At 32.5% G+C, this 16,049-nt stretch overlaps 1 protein-coding gene across 1 annotated transcript; it reads right to left on the bottom strand.

Moving 5' to 3' along the window:
* Positions 1–306: 306 nt before the first annotated feature.
* LOC126889688 (uncharacterized) lies at positions 307–12,267 on the bottom strand. The gene is made up of 2 exons (XM_050658205.1): positions 12,198–12,267; positions 307–666 (listed from the first exon to the last, which is right to left on the bottom strand). Exons 1-2 carry the CDS (start codon positions 12,201–12,203, stop codon positions 400–402), a joined length of 273 nt encoding a protein of 90 aa, XP_050514162.1. The 5' UTR covers positions 12,204–12,267; the 3' UTR covers positions 307–399.
* Between the last annotated feature and the right edge of the window lie 3,782 nt (positions 12,268–16,049).

The following is a 16,049-nucleotide window of genomic DNA, read 5'->3' as shown; positions in this document are numbered from 1 at the left end:
TCACGATCCTCAGTAATGGGGAAACGACAAGAGAGAGATTTTTCTCTGCTTTATTTGACATTCCTTCTTAAACTATTCTCTGCCTACTATTGTTTATCTACTTCTTCTGTTTTTTCGTGAAATTAAAGGATGCTCATCCGTTGTTTAAATTTTTCGCTTGTGGTTTTAAAAGGCGATAGATTATTATTAATATCTATCATATGCCTGTTTATAAATAATTCAGAAATACGCCATTTCTGAATAGTCCTGTATTTTATTTAGATGGAAAACTGAAAAAAGGGAGGTAGTTTTAGAAAAAAGAACACATTTGTGCAGTTTCTAGAATTTAGAATATTTTTATTATGCCCTTGTCATATACAATATTAACCAATTCAGAAACGACCTTTCAGTACTGATTTGTTAACGGCGTCCATTATGATGTCCATTACCATTTTGTTGTCCATTACCATTAGTGTGGCCATTTCCGTTCTGTTGTCCGTTCCCATTTTGGTGACCATTCTGTCCTTGATTTTGCAGATGGGCTGGAACGGTACGTGAACGACCTCGTTCTTGAGGTGAAGGCGAACGTTGAGGAGGATTGGGGTCATAATTTTTCGCCTCGACAGATTCCATCAGATACAGTGAAATACAGGCGAAGCAAATCATCAAACAAATTAACTTGTTACCCTAAAAAAATATTTAAATAATTTCACGATTACAAACAAGATTACAAGAGGTATAATTAAAGAGCATTAACAAGTTATGTCATAAAAAAAATTAAAGTTTATGGTACAATGATATTTTTTTTAAAAACTGAAGAACTCTGTCTAACTGGTTGGTATCACTTAGAATGTCACATAGCTGCGGTTTGAGTTTGAGCTGTTGTCTTACTACACTGAACTGATGACATTCGGTAATAATGTGGTTCACGGTAAGTTGGCACTGGTATGTTAAACATATAGGCCGGATATCTGATGACATCAGGAAGCCGTGAGTAAGTTTGGTGTGGCCTATATGGATTCTTCTCATAATTCTAAGGTCTTGTCTAGAGAGTCCTGTGGGGCCAGTGTAAAGTGGCTTAAGTAAATACTGAGGGCTGGATTGCACGTAAAGATGTATTTAAGCAGCTCCAGTGGGCTTGCCATAATCTCCATGTGAATCTGTACGCTTCTGTTTTCAAATCTTTACAAATTTGGATGTGGGTTGTTGACGTGGCATCTCTTGAAGCCGTTTTAGCATGCTGATCTGCAAGTTCATTGCCAGGTATACCAATGTGAGACGGAATCCATATAAATGTAATCTTAGTGGATGATCGGTAAATAATTCCTGAATGCATAAAATGGAAGCTAGAGAGTATGTACAAATGGCAACATTTAAGTTCGGGAGGTTAATATTCTTAACAGCCTGTAAGACACTATATAATTCTCCAGTATGTACGCTGCACAGAAGAGGAATAAAAGATGCACAAATGAGATTGTTTTGAGAGGTGACTGAACAGCCAACCACCAAATCACTTTTGGAAGCATCGGTGTATATTACTTGATCAAAGTGGTTATTGTGTATAATTTCAAAAAAAGCTTTTATCATGAGTTCTTTAGGTGTTTCATATTTATTGAATTTTGTTAAATTTGTGTTAGTTTGAGGGGTCTGCATAATCCAAGCAGGAATTCGATGAAAGGGGATGGGATTTGTAAGTCTAAAATTGATGTCGCTTGTTATTGTGGACAATATAGAAAATATAGGTTTTATTATTGGTAAGGGGGTGGTATAGGTTGTTGTGAATAAACGGTATACAGGATTAAGGGGGTTAGAAGAGACAGATGCAGCATAGGAAAGAAGATATTGCCGTCTAATCCAGAGAGGAGGCTCACTGGCTTCACAGTAGACACTTTCAGATCGACTGGAACGAAATGCACCTAGACATAGTCGAAGGGCTGTGTTATGGATAGAGTTTAAGGAATCCAGATCTCTCTTTGAATCAGACATATAAGCAATACTACCATAATCTAATTTAGAGCGAATTAGTGCTTTATATACTTTAAGGAGCGACTTTCCATCCGCACCCCAGTGATAGTGAGACAGTGTTTTAAGAATGTTTAATCTTTTGTGGCATGCACTTTTTAAATTGAGAATATGTTGCTTCCAAGAGAGGCGAGAGTCAAACGTCAATCCCAGTATTTTACAATGATCAACTACGGGAAGAAGTGAATCATTTATAAATAGAGGTGTAGGGGGCATTAGAGGCCGTCTACTAAATTTAATAACTTTGGATTTTGTGAGGGATAAAGTTAGTCCCAAAGAGTGGGTCCGAGAGATTACTATGTTTATGGCCGCTTGCAAAATTTTAGAACTATAGTGGAAGCTGAACGACCGTGACAATATAATATTAAATCATCTGCATAAGCTACATATTTGGTAGGAGATAGTAAATTAAAACAAAGATCACTTATGCCGAGGTTAAATAAGGTAGGGCTTAACACTGAACCTTGAGGGATGCCATTGGTTTGAGTATAAACAAAAGAGAACACACCATTTACAGAAACTTTGAAAGATTAATATTTAATATTGAGATTTATTTGCTTTATAAATTGAGAATAGAGTCAAAAATGAAAAATATACAAAGAAGAACAAATGAAGAACGGATATGAACACATATTCTGTACTAAACAAATACACCTAGCAGCAAAAAACCATTGGAAGGTAAAATGACCAAATAAATTATAAAAACAAAAACCATAATGGTGGACAACAAACACAGAAAACTAAAGAAAAGAAGAAAGTTTGCCAAAAGCGGCTGACCACATAAAATCAAGAAAAGAGAAGTGTATAGATCAGGCAGACGTAAGAAAAAAAAATTAATGAGCAGAATGACCCAATTTTGGCCAAAAAAATGTGAAGATATTAATAGCAAATGCAAGGGAGGCATGAAAAACGCTGAGGAACTTCAGACAAAATACATATAAAAGTTAAAAACAGTAGTTGCAGATATATAGCTGAAAACGAAATAAGAAAATCGCCAAATAGATAAAAAGTAACAGATCAAAAATGGCATTGAAGACATACCTACAAACCTACTGAAACACGATGAAGAATAACAAAGTAGCTGTCAAAACGGTCGATTGAATATGCAGTTAATTTAAGACGACAAAGTGACTGCTACAGAGCTTCTCCACATCCCCTACCCTTTAAAATATTCCTGGAAAAACCCTGAAACCATGGAAAAGAAAGTACAAAATAACGTGTATACCAGTAAGGAACGAATATCTAGATACTCTAAGTTTTGCTGACGACCAAATAATCAGTGCCGTTTTATCCATTGGGCGCTTGGGGCAAGCGCCCAGGGGCCCGTAGGCACACTTAATTTTATTAATAACAAATTAAAGTCCGCTAAATAATCGAGGACAATATTTTTTTAAATAGAGAAAAAGACTACGAAATACCTGCGATTTCGATATGGTCTGATTTTAAGACTGATAAATAAGAACTGTGACAACTTTTAAACCAAAGAGCGATTCCTTAGAAAATTGTAAAAAAAATGTATGAAGCAGGAGACAAAGCTTATTATAGAAGATTAAATAAAATCAACTCTTATAGAGTAAAACCCAATGGAGGCGAAGAGAAGTGTTAAAGCTGTTTATTGCTACCCATGCAAATTAATTTAAATTGAAAAAAAAAGTAGTTTAACTGATTTTGGATATATTTTACCCACTAGAAATATTTGAATAGTTTACTCAAATCTCACGTAGAAAGTAAATTTCATCTGAACTCTATGGTTACATTAATAACAAGATCATCAGTTGGAGTTAGTTGGATCATCAGTTAAATTGGAGTTATAGACGCTGGCTTGAAAGAGCAAGTAGAACGCGAAGCTGACTATTGAGTAAAGGTCCTAAGACTTACGAAGAGATGTTGTCACCATTAAATTACTTGCTTCTCAAGGACTAGCTTTTCGTTGATCCCATGAGAATTTAACGAGTCGTCATAAGGGAAATTACTTAAGTTGTCTTGTATACTTAAGACAACTTTTGACAACTTCTTAGCTCAGCATTTACAGCGGAATGCGAATAAAGAAAAAGGTTCAGTTAGTTCACTGACCAAACTTGCAATGAATTCCTGGAAGCGATGAAAACAAAACATGTAGAAACTTTTGACGCTGCAATAAAAACTACGGATCCATCAAACATATTTTTTCAGTTAAACAATAATAGAAACAAAAAATCAGCAGTTAGAAGTGAAGATTAGGCGCTGCATAATAAAATGGATACCTTTGAGACAAGTTAACTTGGATTTTTAAACAAGTGAATGCAACAAGCAAAACGTTAGAAATTGTGGACTTGGACGTGTCAATTGGAGTAGAATTAATGACATTTGAGCTTTGTTGGAGACGTAAGAAATAAATTATGCGAAATTGAACTAGAAGCCAAAAATATTTTTTTGTGAAGGCAATAATCTCAAACATATTCTATAGAATTGGCATTCAAAAAACAAAAAAAAAAAAATATTTTTCGATGAAGCAGTTGAAAGTGAAACAAAGAGAACTTGCATAATGAAATTATTTATTATAATATAACGTTATGCCAAAATTTCAATAACCATTTGAAAATTTGGTGTCATCCAGAATGTAAAGGCAACTTTTGCCAATTTTTAACTTTACTGCAAGTTTATTTGACGATACCAATTTCTAATGCGTCAGGCGAGCGGTCTTTTTTGGCTTTAAAAAGAATAAAGATTCATATTATATTGAAGGTCAAAGGATCAAGAAAACCTAGACGCATTATCACTATCGTACTCTAAAAATGAAGAAGTGGAGCAAATGAATTTTGATATGGCAGTTTGCTAATGCCTAGTCAAGAAAAAAAGTGAGCTAATTTTTGTCTTATATATTTTTTAGAATATGTTTTTTTGTTTGTCATGTGTTGTTCTGTAGAACTGTCTGTTTTTTTTTATATTTTTAAACGTATTTTTTGGAATATTTTTTACGTTTGCTATTTTTCTCGTTTGGTTTAAATTTTTAAAAATGTATGGGTTATACAATAAACGTTTATAGTTAATGCAGACTAATGCATGTGTTTTTTTTGTTAAAAAAATTTACAACGAATAGCAATGAAGGGGGCCCCTAAATCTCTAGTGCCCAGGGCCCGACGTGAGGTTAAACCAGCACTACAAATTGTGATCGCACAAGACGAAGGTGGCCTCAGTTTTATGATGAATACTGGAATACTGGAAGAAAACTGGAACAGGAATAGACTAAGAATGGGATGGAAATAAATTAGAAGAAAACTGAATACCTAACAATGGAGAATACAGAAATAAAACAGCTGGGAATGGACGAAGGTAAAAAAATTAAAGGAACAGACGAGTACAAGTATTTAGGTAAAAACAAAAAGAAAAATAATATAATACCATGACAGGAAGTATTCTTATTTATGGGTTTGAAAATTGGACAATAAATAAGAAAACCAAAAACAAAATAAGAGCAACAGAGATGGAATTACCAAGGAGAAGCTGCAGAGTAACAAGAAGAGAGGAAATGAACCAGTGGCGTAACAAAATCCGTCGGGCTCCCCGCAGAATTGGAAATGCCCCCCCTTTAAAAAATTACTAAATGCGACATGTGTAATAAAAACTTATATGTGTTATAATCCAGTAAATGAACGTGAAATACGGCGATACCATGTAATTTTCAATGTTACAACCGAAGTGGTCCAGTCAATACTTTTAGAGTTATTTACGAGTGAAAATGTTCAACATTGTTCAACAAAAAAAGCACGTTACAGGCGGTTTTTAGCAAATAACTCAAAAAGTAAATATTCGTAAATAGCAAAAATGTAGCTGATACAAAAATGAAGTCTATCGACCAAGTAAATGCAAATTTATAGCTCATGAAAAATTGTTCTTATTTGTCAAATTCCCCAATCGAATATTTCAACGTGAAATAACCAAAAAAGTAAGCACTTTTCGGGGAAAACTCATAATAAAAACTTTTTAAAAGCGTTTAAAAAAAGTGTTAGGTATTTTTACTCTTTTATAAATTTCTATTACCAAAACTAAGCGAGTTCCGTTCAAAATACAGTTAAAGCATTTTTTGTTAAAAAAAAATGTGAAAATCTCCCCCTATCAACTCACCCAATCTAACCGAAATGAAACTAACCATTACCGATTTACAAATTAATTAACTTTTTTTTTATTTGACCTGTAAGTTTCACCGGTTCAAAGTGCATATTTTTGAATGGGTTTTATTTGAAAGGAATCTAACGAGTCACTAATTACAAGTGAATGGAAATTTTGAAGAGCCATACCTTAACCAATTTTTGTCTTACAGAAAAACCAAATAAATCCAAAATATTTATAAAAGCAATACCTACACATCTATACTCTTTGAGATTTAAAAAAAATTTGGGGGCGATCTTCACGTTTTTTTTTAGCAAAAATGGGGCCAATTTTATTTTGAGCTTAACTCGCTTAGTTTTGATGCTAGAAGCTTGCTATAATATGCTATAAAAAATAAAAATAAAGCTCTTTTTTAAACAGTAAAAAAAGTTTTAATGAGCTTTCCCCGAAAAGTGCTTTGTTTGTTGGTCATTTTACGTTGAAATATTCGATTTGAAATTGAACGAATAAGAACAATTTTTCATGAGCTACAACTTTTCTTTTACTGTGTCGATAGACTTCATGAATAGGTACACCATTTTTTTTTTGGTTTTTTATAAGCTACATTTTTGCTAAAATATTTTTTCGATAATTTTTCGATAATACTTAATTCGACAAAAGACTTATTTTTTGAGTTATTTGCGAAAATTCGCCTGAATACGTGGTTTTTTTGTTGAAAAATAAACATTTTCACTCGCAAGTCACTTGAAAAGTATTGACTTAGATAAAGAAACTCTATAGAACAAAAGTTGTTTATAATTAATAAATTTTTCAATTTCCGGACTTATTTTAAACGTATATTTTTCTTATAACGTATATTTTCACTTTGAAGTGGAGGATAAGCAGAATCAAATACGTCGTGACGCTGATTATTTCATTCATAGGAGATTCTGACCAATATAAATCTACAGAAATCTGAATTAAATGGATAATTTTTGATAATCTCCCGTCGTTAGGTATATTACGTCAGGTGCCTTTCGTTGCTACGAAAAAATACATTCAGTGACATTAATGACAATTAATGCTTTAAAAATTATAAAAGTGATGACTTTCAATCGTCAAATATTTATAAAAACTGTGTGTTTAATGGTACTTATATAAATAAATTACAATAAAATTTTGGTTTTGAACAGTTTTATTCAAGAAATAATCGCAACAAATTGCACTCGACCTCTGAAATTAATATAGAATTTTTGCTCTCGTGACACTTTGACATAATTTCACTCGCCTTCGGCTCGTGAAATTAAAACTGTCAAAGTGTCACTCGGGAAAAATTCAATAATTTCAGAGCTCTTGTGCAATTACTACTGATAATTACACTCCAAGACCGTCTTTTACTGGGCTATTAGTGCATGCATGCACTGTTTATGACAACTTACATTTTTCATCTTTATTGGTATAGAATAAAATAGAAAGAAAATTAATAAACGACTATATTATTACATACAGTAGGAAAAATGAAAGAATACCCATGAACGAACATATAAAACGCGCTGTATTTTCCTGTCACCGTGTCACACAAAAAATTGGCCATCGCAAGTAATTGTAATAATTATTATTACATGTACTTGCGCTGGGCAATTTTGTTTGTGACACGGTGACAGGAAAATACAGCGTGTTTTATATGTTCGTTCATGGGTATTCTTTCATTTTTCCGACTGTTGTTTTATTCTATGAGATGAACAACTTTCTTCGTGCACTATTATCAGCGAATATACAGGGTGAGGCAGATAAAGGGCCTATTAGAAATATCTCGAGAACTGAAGGTAAGAAAATCATGAAAATTGTTATACAGGGGTTTTGAGGTGTGAACTATTTAATGAAAGTATTTTGGTCTCTTTGCTACTTCCGGTTATACCGGAAGTTGACTGTAACTTCGTTTTTTTAAATGGGACACCCTGTATATTTTTACATTTTGGATTTTCCTTGATTTCTTCTTTCTTTAAATATAAAGTTTTGTAATATTATACAGAGTAGGTTAAAAGATAATTACGTATTCATATTAATTTCGCAGCAAAATTCACACCCTGTAGGCTTGTAGCAGTTTGACATAATAAACTCTATTTATGTTCAAATGATTTTTAATATAGCCTACTATTGTTAGGAATTATTGGTATAGTTAAATTTTTCGTTTTAGTATACAAGGTTGGTCGAAACTCGGAATGAGTATTTTCTGAGTTTTCTTAAATGGAATGTATTTTAGTATTGTAATGAAATGTTGTTTTATAGTACATTTTAATTACTTAAGCACTCCCTATACCTAACTGCTTTAATTTGTGAGTTATTGGTGATTCAAGCAAAACATTAATTGCAACACAAAATATGTGAAATTGTATTAGGTTGGCCGTGAAAATATTCAATATTAAATAATTTTTTGAAAATAAATACATATTAATCTAGACTGATACTTAAAATTGCCAATAATGGTTGAACTGTCAAAATACCATCGAAGTTAAGATTGTTGGTGCGGTTAACAATTAAGCACAAATTAAAGCAGTTAGGTATAGGTAATGCTTAAGAAATAAAAAAGTACCATGAAATATCATTCCATTACAATACTAATATATAGGGTGTTCCATTTAAGAAAACTCAGAAAATACTCATTCGGAGTTTAGACCCACCCTGTATAATAAAATTAAAAATTTAGCTATACTAATAATCGTTAGCAATAGCAGACTATATCAAAAATCATTTGAACATAAATAGAGTTCATTATGTCAAACTACTACAATCCTACAGGGTGTGAATATTGCTACGAAATTAATAAGAAAACGTAATTATCTTTTAACCTACCCTGTATAATGTTACAAAACATTATATTTTAAGAAAGACGAGATCGAGGAGAATTCAAAAATGTTAAAATATATAGGGTGTCCCATTTAAAAAAACGAAGTTATAAGCAACTTCCGGTATAACCGGAAGTACCAAGTAGATGAAAATATTTTCATTAAATAGACCAGTCTTCAAAACCCCCTTATTCCAATTTTCATAATTCAGTTACCTTTAGTTCTCGAGATACTTCTAATAGGCCCTTTATCTGCCTCACCCTATATACAATATTATTAATACATACAATACGTACATACGATACATTGTATCTATCTGACGGGCAACTTCATTTTAAATACTGCATTGCTTAAAAAACGTTGCGTATGTATGCGCAAAATAGTATAACAATAACACATGTTTACATATATTAGACGACAAGAAGCTTGAACGCAGCATGAAGCTTGGGGGGGGGGGGCCCTCTGTTACGCCCCAGTAATGAACTCAGATATAATAGACTACATCGAACAGAAGAGATTAACCTGGTACGGACATGTCAGAAGAGCAGACCAAAATCTTTTGATAAACAGAATGACAGAGTGGAGCTCGATAGGAAGAAGGAAGAGAGTCAGACCCCGAAGATCCTTCAGAGATGAAGTGGATGAAGCAATGGACAGAAGAAATCTACAGGAAGGGGACTGGCAAGACAGAAAGAACTGGAGAGAAGGGTTAAGTGAAAGAAGCTGTGAAAATCTTTAATGTATTATTGTGTATCAATTTATCAATCAAAGATAGAGTAAAAATTTTAATTTTTTTAATTATAACGCGGGCACATAACTTTGATACACCCTGTATATTGATTTGTAACTATTTAGTAGAAGGTAGCTTTTACGCAGTGGGTCTATCCGTAATGAGTTCTTCCCTGAAGACTTAAGACATTTGTAAATGAAGTGAAGTGAAAGTACAATTTATTTCGGATTATAATTTAAAAAGATTTTTTGTAACGGGAAAGGTAAGATCCACAGGTAGCTGTAATTATTAGTTTTTAGGAAAATAAAGGTAGAGAGATTTTGAATTTTAAGTCTGTTTATTTAAGCATAAGCATATTTGTATAATTTCCGGAAAGTGATTAGGATGAGTAGAAGTATTGTTTGAAAGAATGCCTGGGTTTTTCGAATGAAAAAGTGAAATGTGGAAAGAGAAATATTTCTGATTGGCTTGGCAATTTGGAATGGGGAAAGGGAAGTTTGAATGTTGAGACAGTTTGGAAAAGAAATATTATTGTGTGGTCGACATCCGAGAAGGGCAGTCGAAAAGTTTTCGCGGATAGTTCAGAAGCAAGTACTAGTGGTTGTGTTTGATAAGTGAGAGTAGCTGAAAAGTGGAACGAGAGACAAATCAAATCGAGAAGAAATACCTCTTTGATTCTGTAAAGTCCAAGAGAGTAAGTTACAAGAATTATTGTTATTAAAATTATTTGTGACACCAAGTAAAAAAGATACTTGGGTCTAAGGAGATTATTGTTGAGAGAAAGAGAGGAGAGAGTTTTGGAGTTTATTGAACGAGTACTGGTCAAAAGCGGCCTGGCTTGTGTTTTGGAGAAATCGTTGCTGGTATGCTGCTGGATTGTTTGCTGAGAACGGAGAGGGCTTTGATTGGTAGCCTAATATAATCAACAAGGAAGAGCTGTTTGGGTCAAGAGGAGACATCATTGTGTGTGAATCAAAAAGGTCAGTCAATAACTTATGTGATAGATGTACTTTATAATCAAAAGTTAAAAATTTTGCGTAAAAGCATATGAATTAAGATTCCAACATTTCAAAAATTTAATAGGAAGTATAAGTAGTTTTGCAAATACCTAAATTTGTTTGTTGAGCTTATTTTATTAATAGTATCAGGAACAAAGCGATAAATATTTGTTTGAATTAGATTAATTATATGGTAAAAGTTTCATTTGGACAATTATGCCCACAGGATTTAATTGATAGATTTTCAGAGCATTGCTTTTGATAATAAAGGTATTTGTATGTGCTTATTTATGATTTTTCTATTTATTTCCTTTTCCTATTTTATCCCGATAAGGATCAACTAAGAGATACTGAAGCCACGAGAAAGGATAAGTATAACCTAAGATAATTTAGTTATTTTTTTATGACAAAAAGGCACCCTGAGATTTTTTCTTAATTTTTTTTTGTATGATTTGCGTCAATTCAATAATTAATTAAATAAATACTAATTAAAATAAAAGTATGTAATAGAAAGCAGATCACAACAATATATAAGAAGTGGCGATTAAAATGTGGTAAACGGCAAACAAAAAAAAGAAGGAAATAACGTGGCTCCGAAATGTGATACAATGGACAGGGATTAACGACATACAATCTCTGATATATATTGCAAGAAACAGAGAGTTAATGGAAAATGTGATTGCTAACATCCATTAGTGGATTTGAATCCGAAAAAGAAGAAGAAACGGCAAGAATATACTGCGTACTGCCACGAATATGTAAGTAAAAATAAAATTCCATTTTTAGTGGTTCAAAAAGACTAAGTAATTAATTATTATAATTAAATTATAATTAAACATTAATTATAAAAAATAAATAATATTTTAATTATAATTATAATAAACCTTTAATTATAATTATAAATATTTAATTATAAAAAGACAATAAAATAATGACAACAAAACTATTTTATCTACTCTGTCATATTATGTATAAGTTTTTAGTTTGTGAAAACTGTCATTATAGATAGCAGTGCGTGAAGGGTTTAAAGTGTGCGTGATGTAATAATGTATTTTAAATGAGATTTACTTTTTCGCACACTTTCAATGGATTTTTTGGCACACTTTCATATAATCAAATATCCTTAACTTTCGCGTTGTCATGGTGATGACAATATGAGCAATGACTTACAACAAAATGTTTGACAGTTTTGTGGTTTGAAAGTAGTTAGGATTTTTAAATGTTAAAGTTCTAAAAATTGCAGATTAGAAATGAATTCCGGTAACGAAGAGTTACAGTTTTTTTATTTGTTTATCGTAGATAAAATATTTTGCGAACTTAGGCGATGTATAGCACTCGCTCCGTTGTCGCCCTTACTCTAAAAATCGCGTGCGTTTGCAAAAAGCATACTTCACGAAATGTTTCATAAATAACTATTGTGATACGGATAATTAAAAAAATATGCTATTAATGATGCCAGGACTATGTTTAACTGAAAAATGAATTACGAATAAATATATCACAAGATTCTACACATTTTACTATAAAAATTAGGACACCATTTGTTATACGTACCATCATTTTTAAAAAATAATTGCTAAATTCTCTTCTACTATAAAATACGAGTATATTATGACAAGTGTAACTCAACTAGGTCTTCCCTTTCTGTCACAATCCTTTATATACAAATCTTTTAATGATATTTCGGTTATTTTTAGGATCTGGAAAATATAATTAAAATATAATTGGGACATTAATAAAATTATGAATTTATGTGCATCGATTTATGCACTTCGTATTATAATTAACTATGTATTTTATGTATATAAATTCATTTTAATATTGATACTCTGGTGTAATTGACGCTTTATAATGATAACGGTGCATTTTTTATGCATCGATTTATGCACTTCGTATTATAATTAACTATGTATTTTATGTATATAAATTCATTTTAATATTGATACTCTGGTGTAATTGACGCTTTATAATGATAACGGTGCATTTTTTCTTCGTTTTGATCTAAATTTTTTTATCATCATTCTTGATTTTTTTAGTCTGGATTTGCCCTTGAGTGGTTTTCCATTTCTATTGATGATTCTTGTTCAGTCATTACTGAACCTCTTTTTTAGTAGCATCTTTAGTGATTCTACAGAAAGGTTCTGGGCCTTCAAAATTTCCTCTGGAGCCTTGATTCGCTAACATATCTGCTCGTTCGTTCCCATGCACTCCTTCATGACCGGCACCTATCTTAAAGACACTTTATTGTCTTTTTCCAGGTTGTTGAGGAGATCTTTGCAGTTTCTCACCAGTTTTGATTTGTCGAGTGGATTCTTTATAGTCAGAACAGGCGATTGGCTATCTGGGTAAATGTCGATTCTCTTAGCTTTAGGGTCTTTATCAATGAATTCATCAATGCAGGTTACGAAATCAAAAATTTCAGCCTGGAACACCGTTATATGTTGACCTAGGCTGTAAGATTTATTATAGTTGCATGTTGGCCCAAAGACTCCTGATCCAGTAACATGCGCAGTTTTATATCCATCAGTGAACCATATTAAGTCCCCATTAATATTTGGGACCTTCTGTTCTCTAAATGGTATAATTGTGTTAATCTTCTCAGTGAAGATTAGTTCTGGTGTCATCATATCTGAATTCATCATAAAGATGGATTATCAGGACGGTCATAGAGGCTACTGCCGAAATATATAATTCCAGCGGAGGGAAAACAGAGGTATGGATTTTATTTGAGGTCTTAATTTTTCTTTAATTGTGCAGAGATCTTATCTGAGCTGGGTGAATTGCTGTTTTTCAGTCCATCGGTAGCTAGTCTTTTTCGTCTGCTAAAGGTTGTTTTCTTACTTCAGTCATTTGTTTTCTATTGAATATTTCATTTGAAGAATCCGGTCCATATTTCTAATATATTTCTCTATTCTTTAGGCATATTTGCAAATTCTTTGTTCAAAGGTTTAACATCCTTCTGAATTTATTCAATATTCGGAAGAATTTTTGGAAAGATTTTGCTGGCTTACATACTAATTCGTTGCATTTACGTTCTTCTTCTCTAAGTATCATCTCCGCGATGAAGGTTTGCAATCATCATAACTATTTTGATCATCTAGGCAGCTGCTCTGAACAGTTGCCTTGGGCTGCAACCAAACCATTCTCTCAGGTTCTTCAACCAGGAAACGGGTCTCCTTCCTTCGCTCCTTCTACCCTCTATTTTTCCTTGAATTATGAGTCTCAAGAAGTTATATCGTTCGTCTCCCATGACATGTCCGAGATATTGCAATTTTCTATCTTTTATTGTGTTTTCGATTTCCCTGTCTCTGCCTATTCTCCTTAACACATTAGTGAATCTATCTACCCATGAAATCCATAACACTTTTCTAAATGTCCACATTGTAAACGTGTTTACCTATTTACCGCGAAAATGCATTTACCTACATGCGTATTTTTCTCACTACTTTATTTGACATTCTTTCTTAAACTATTCTCTATCTGCTACTTTTTGCTTCCTCGTTTTTTTGTGCAACTGGAGGTTATTTATCTCTTTTTTTCTAATTTGTCGCTTATGATTTTGGAGGATTAGGTATAGATTACCTATTGTTAATATAAAATATATTGTAAAAATGAAAATGTATATCATTTTTATTGAGTTTCAATGCGAAGCCAAAACTGTCTTAATTGTCACTTAGCTCAGAGAGCGCAAACCAGCACTCTAATCGACGATTTCGACTCTTATTACAGGCTTATCAGAGAATGCATAGGTTGCTATCTCTGACTTAAGTTAAAATCACCCAGTTTATTAGTTCCGGCATTGCAACTAACGTGATGGTAGTAGGTGCCTAGCGGCATCTGCTAAATAAAAGTCAAAGCAACTGAATAAAAATGGTATACATTTGAAGGGTCAGGAAGAAGAACGATGAATGTCTATCTGGGAGCATTTTTGGTAAAATGAGAAACAAAGTTACATATTCATTGTTTTCCCCCTTGCGTCCAATCATGCGGGGTGTTTTTAAGACGATTCTCATCGTTATTTTCCTTTGGCCATTCACAGATTGATAGTACTCTTTTTAATCTAACAGATTGCACAAAAATCGAAAAAGAGTCAAAAATTGACATTTATCGTTTTTCCCTCTGACCAATAATTTTTATTTTCTATTAGTATTACTCCTATTGAGTAACTAGGTCCGTTTTCCATTGGAATTTACCACGATAAACAGACGGGGTGGTGAATTGCAAATTTTAATTGGCAATTCCCTCTTGTCTTCTTTGCAACATCCAGCTGGCTTGCAATTTTTAGAAGCAGTGGAGGTGTTACAAGGAAAATGGTCCAATAAGTTTTCAATTTAATATTATTTTAAATATTTTTAAATATTTTATAAGGTTGAAAACTTTGACTTTTATTGTTCATACCTTTCATATGACTATTTTTAAAAAATTCAGACATTATGTCATCTGAATTGTCCTGTGTTTTTGTTTACCTAGAAACTTCTTTTAGGAAACTTATACCTCTGTTACTGAAAAATGTGAGGTAGTTTTACAAAAAAGAACAAATTTATGCAGTTTGTAAAATTTAGAATATTTTTATTATACCCTTTTCATATACAAAATTAACAAATTCAAATACGAACTTTCAGTACTGTTTTGTTAATGGCGTCCATTTTGTTGTCCATTTTGACCATTTTGTTGGCCATTTTGTTGTCCGTTCCCATTTTGCTGACCATTCTGTCCTTGATTTTGCAGATGGGCTGGAACGGTACGTGAACGTCCTCTTTCTACAGGTGAAGGTGAACGAGGAGGAGTATTGGGGTCATAATTTTTGCCTTCGACAGATTCCATCAGATATAGTGAAATGCAGGCAAAGCAAATCATCAAAACAATCAATTTGGTAGCCTGAAAAAATTATTTAAATAAGTTTGTATTCCTTATTATTTTTAATAATATTCAGTATGTTGTCATATAAAACTTATAATTAAAAAAGAAGATAATAGAAGAGAATTCAGTCATTCAGTGGTTTAAAAAGAAAGAAGCAAAGCATTGCGATGAACACATGGATTATAAATAGGCAATGAAATGAAGAAAAATTGTTTATATACCCTTCAGTTCGCAGACGACCAAGTAATTTGTGCAAATGATAAGGATGACTTGGAATATATGGCGTGCAAACTAAAGGAGGAATATGAAAAATGGAGTCTACACATGAATATGGAGAAAACACAACATTTATATATCTATTGGTGAAGAAACAACCGATTTGATTATGGAGAATAACGAAACAATAAAAACATGCGGAAGTTATAGTTACTTAGGAGTACTCTTCAACAAAGAAGGAACAGATGATGGTGACATTCCAATAAATAAAGCCAGAAGAAAAATTAAATCGTTAAATGAAATATTGTGGAGTAAAGATATTGGAGAACA

The sequence above is a fragment of the Diabrotica virgifera genome, chromosome 8, assembly GCF_917563875.1.
Source record: "Diabrotica virgifera virgifera chromosome 8, PGI_DIABVI_V3a".
NCBI classification, from domain to species: Eukaryota; Metazoa; Arthropoda; class Insecta; order Coleoptera; family Chrysomelidae; genus Diabrotica; species Diabrotica virgifera.
Note: the sequence above shows the minus strand (reverse complement) of the source record. Positions and strands in the feature narration are given on the sequence as shown.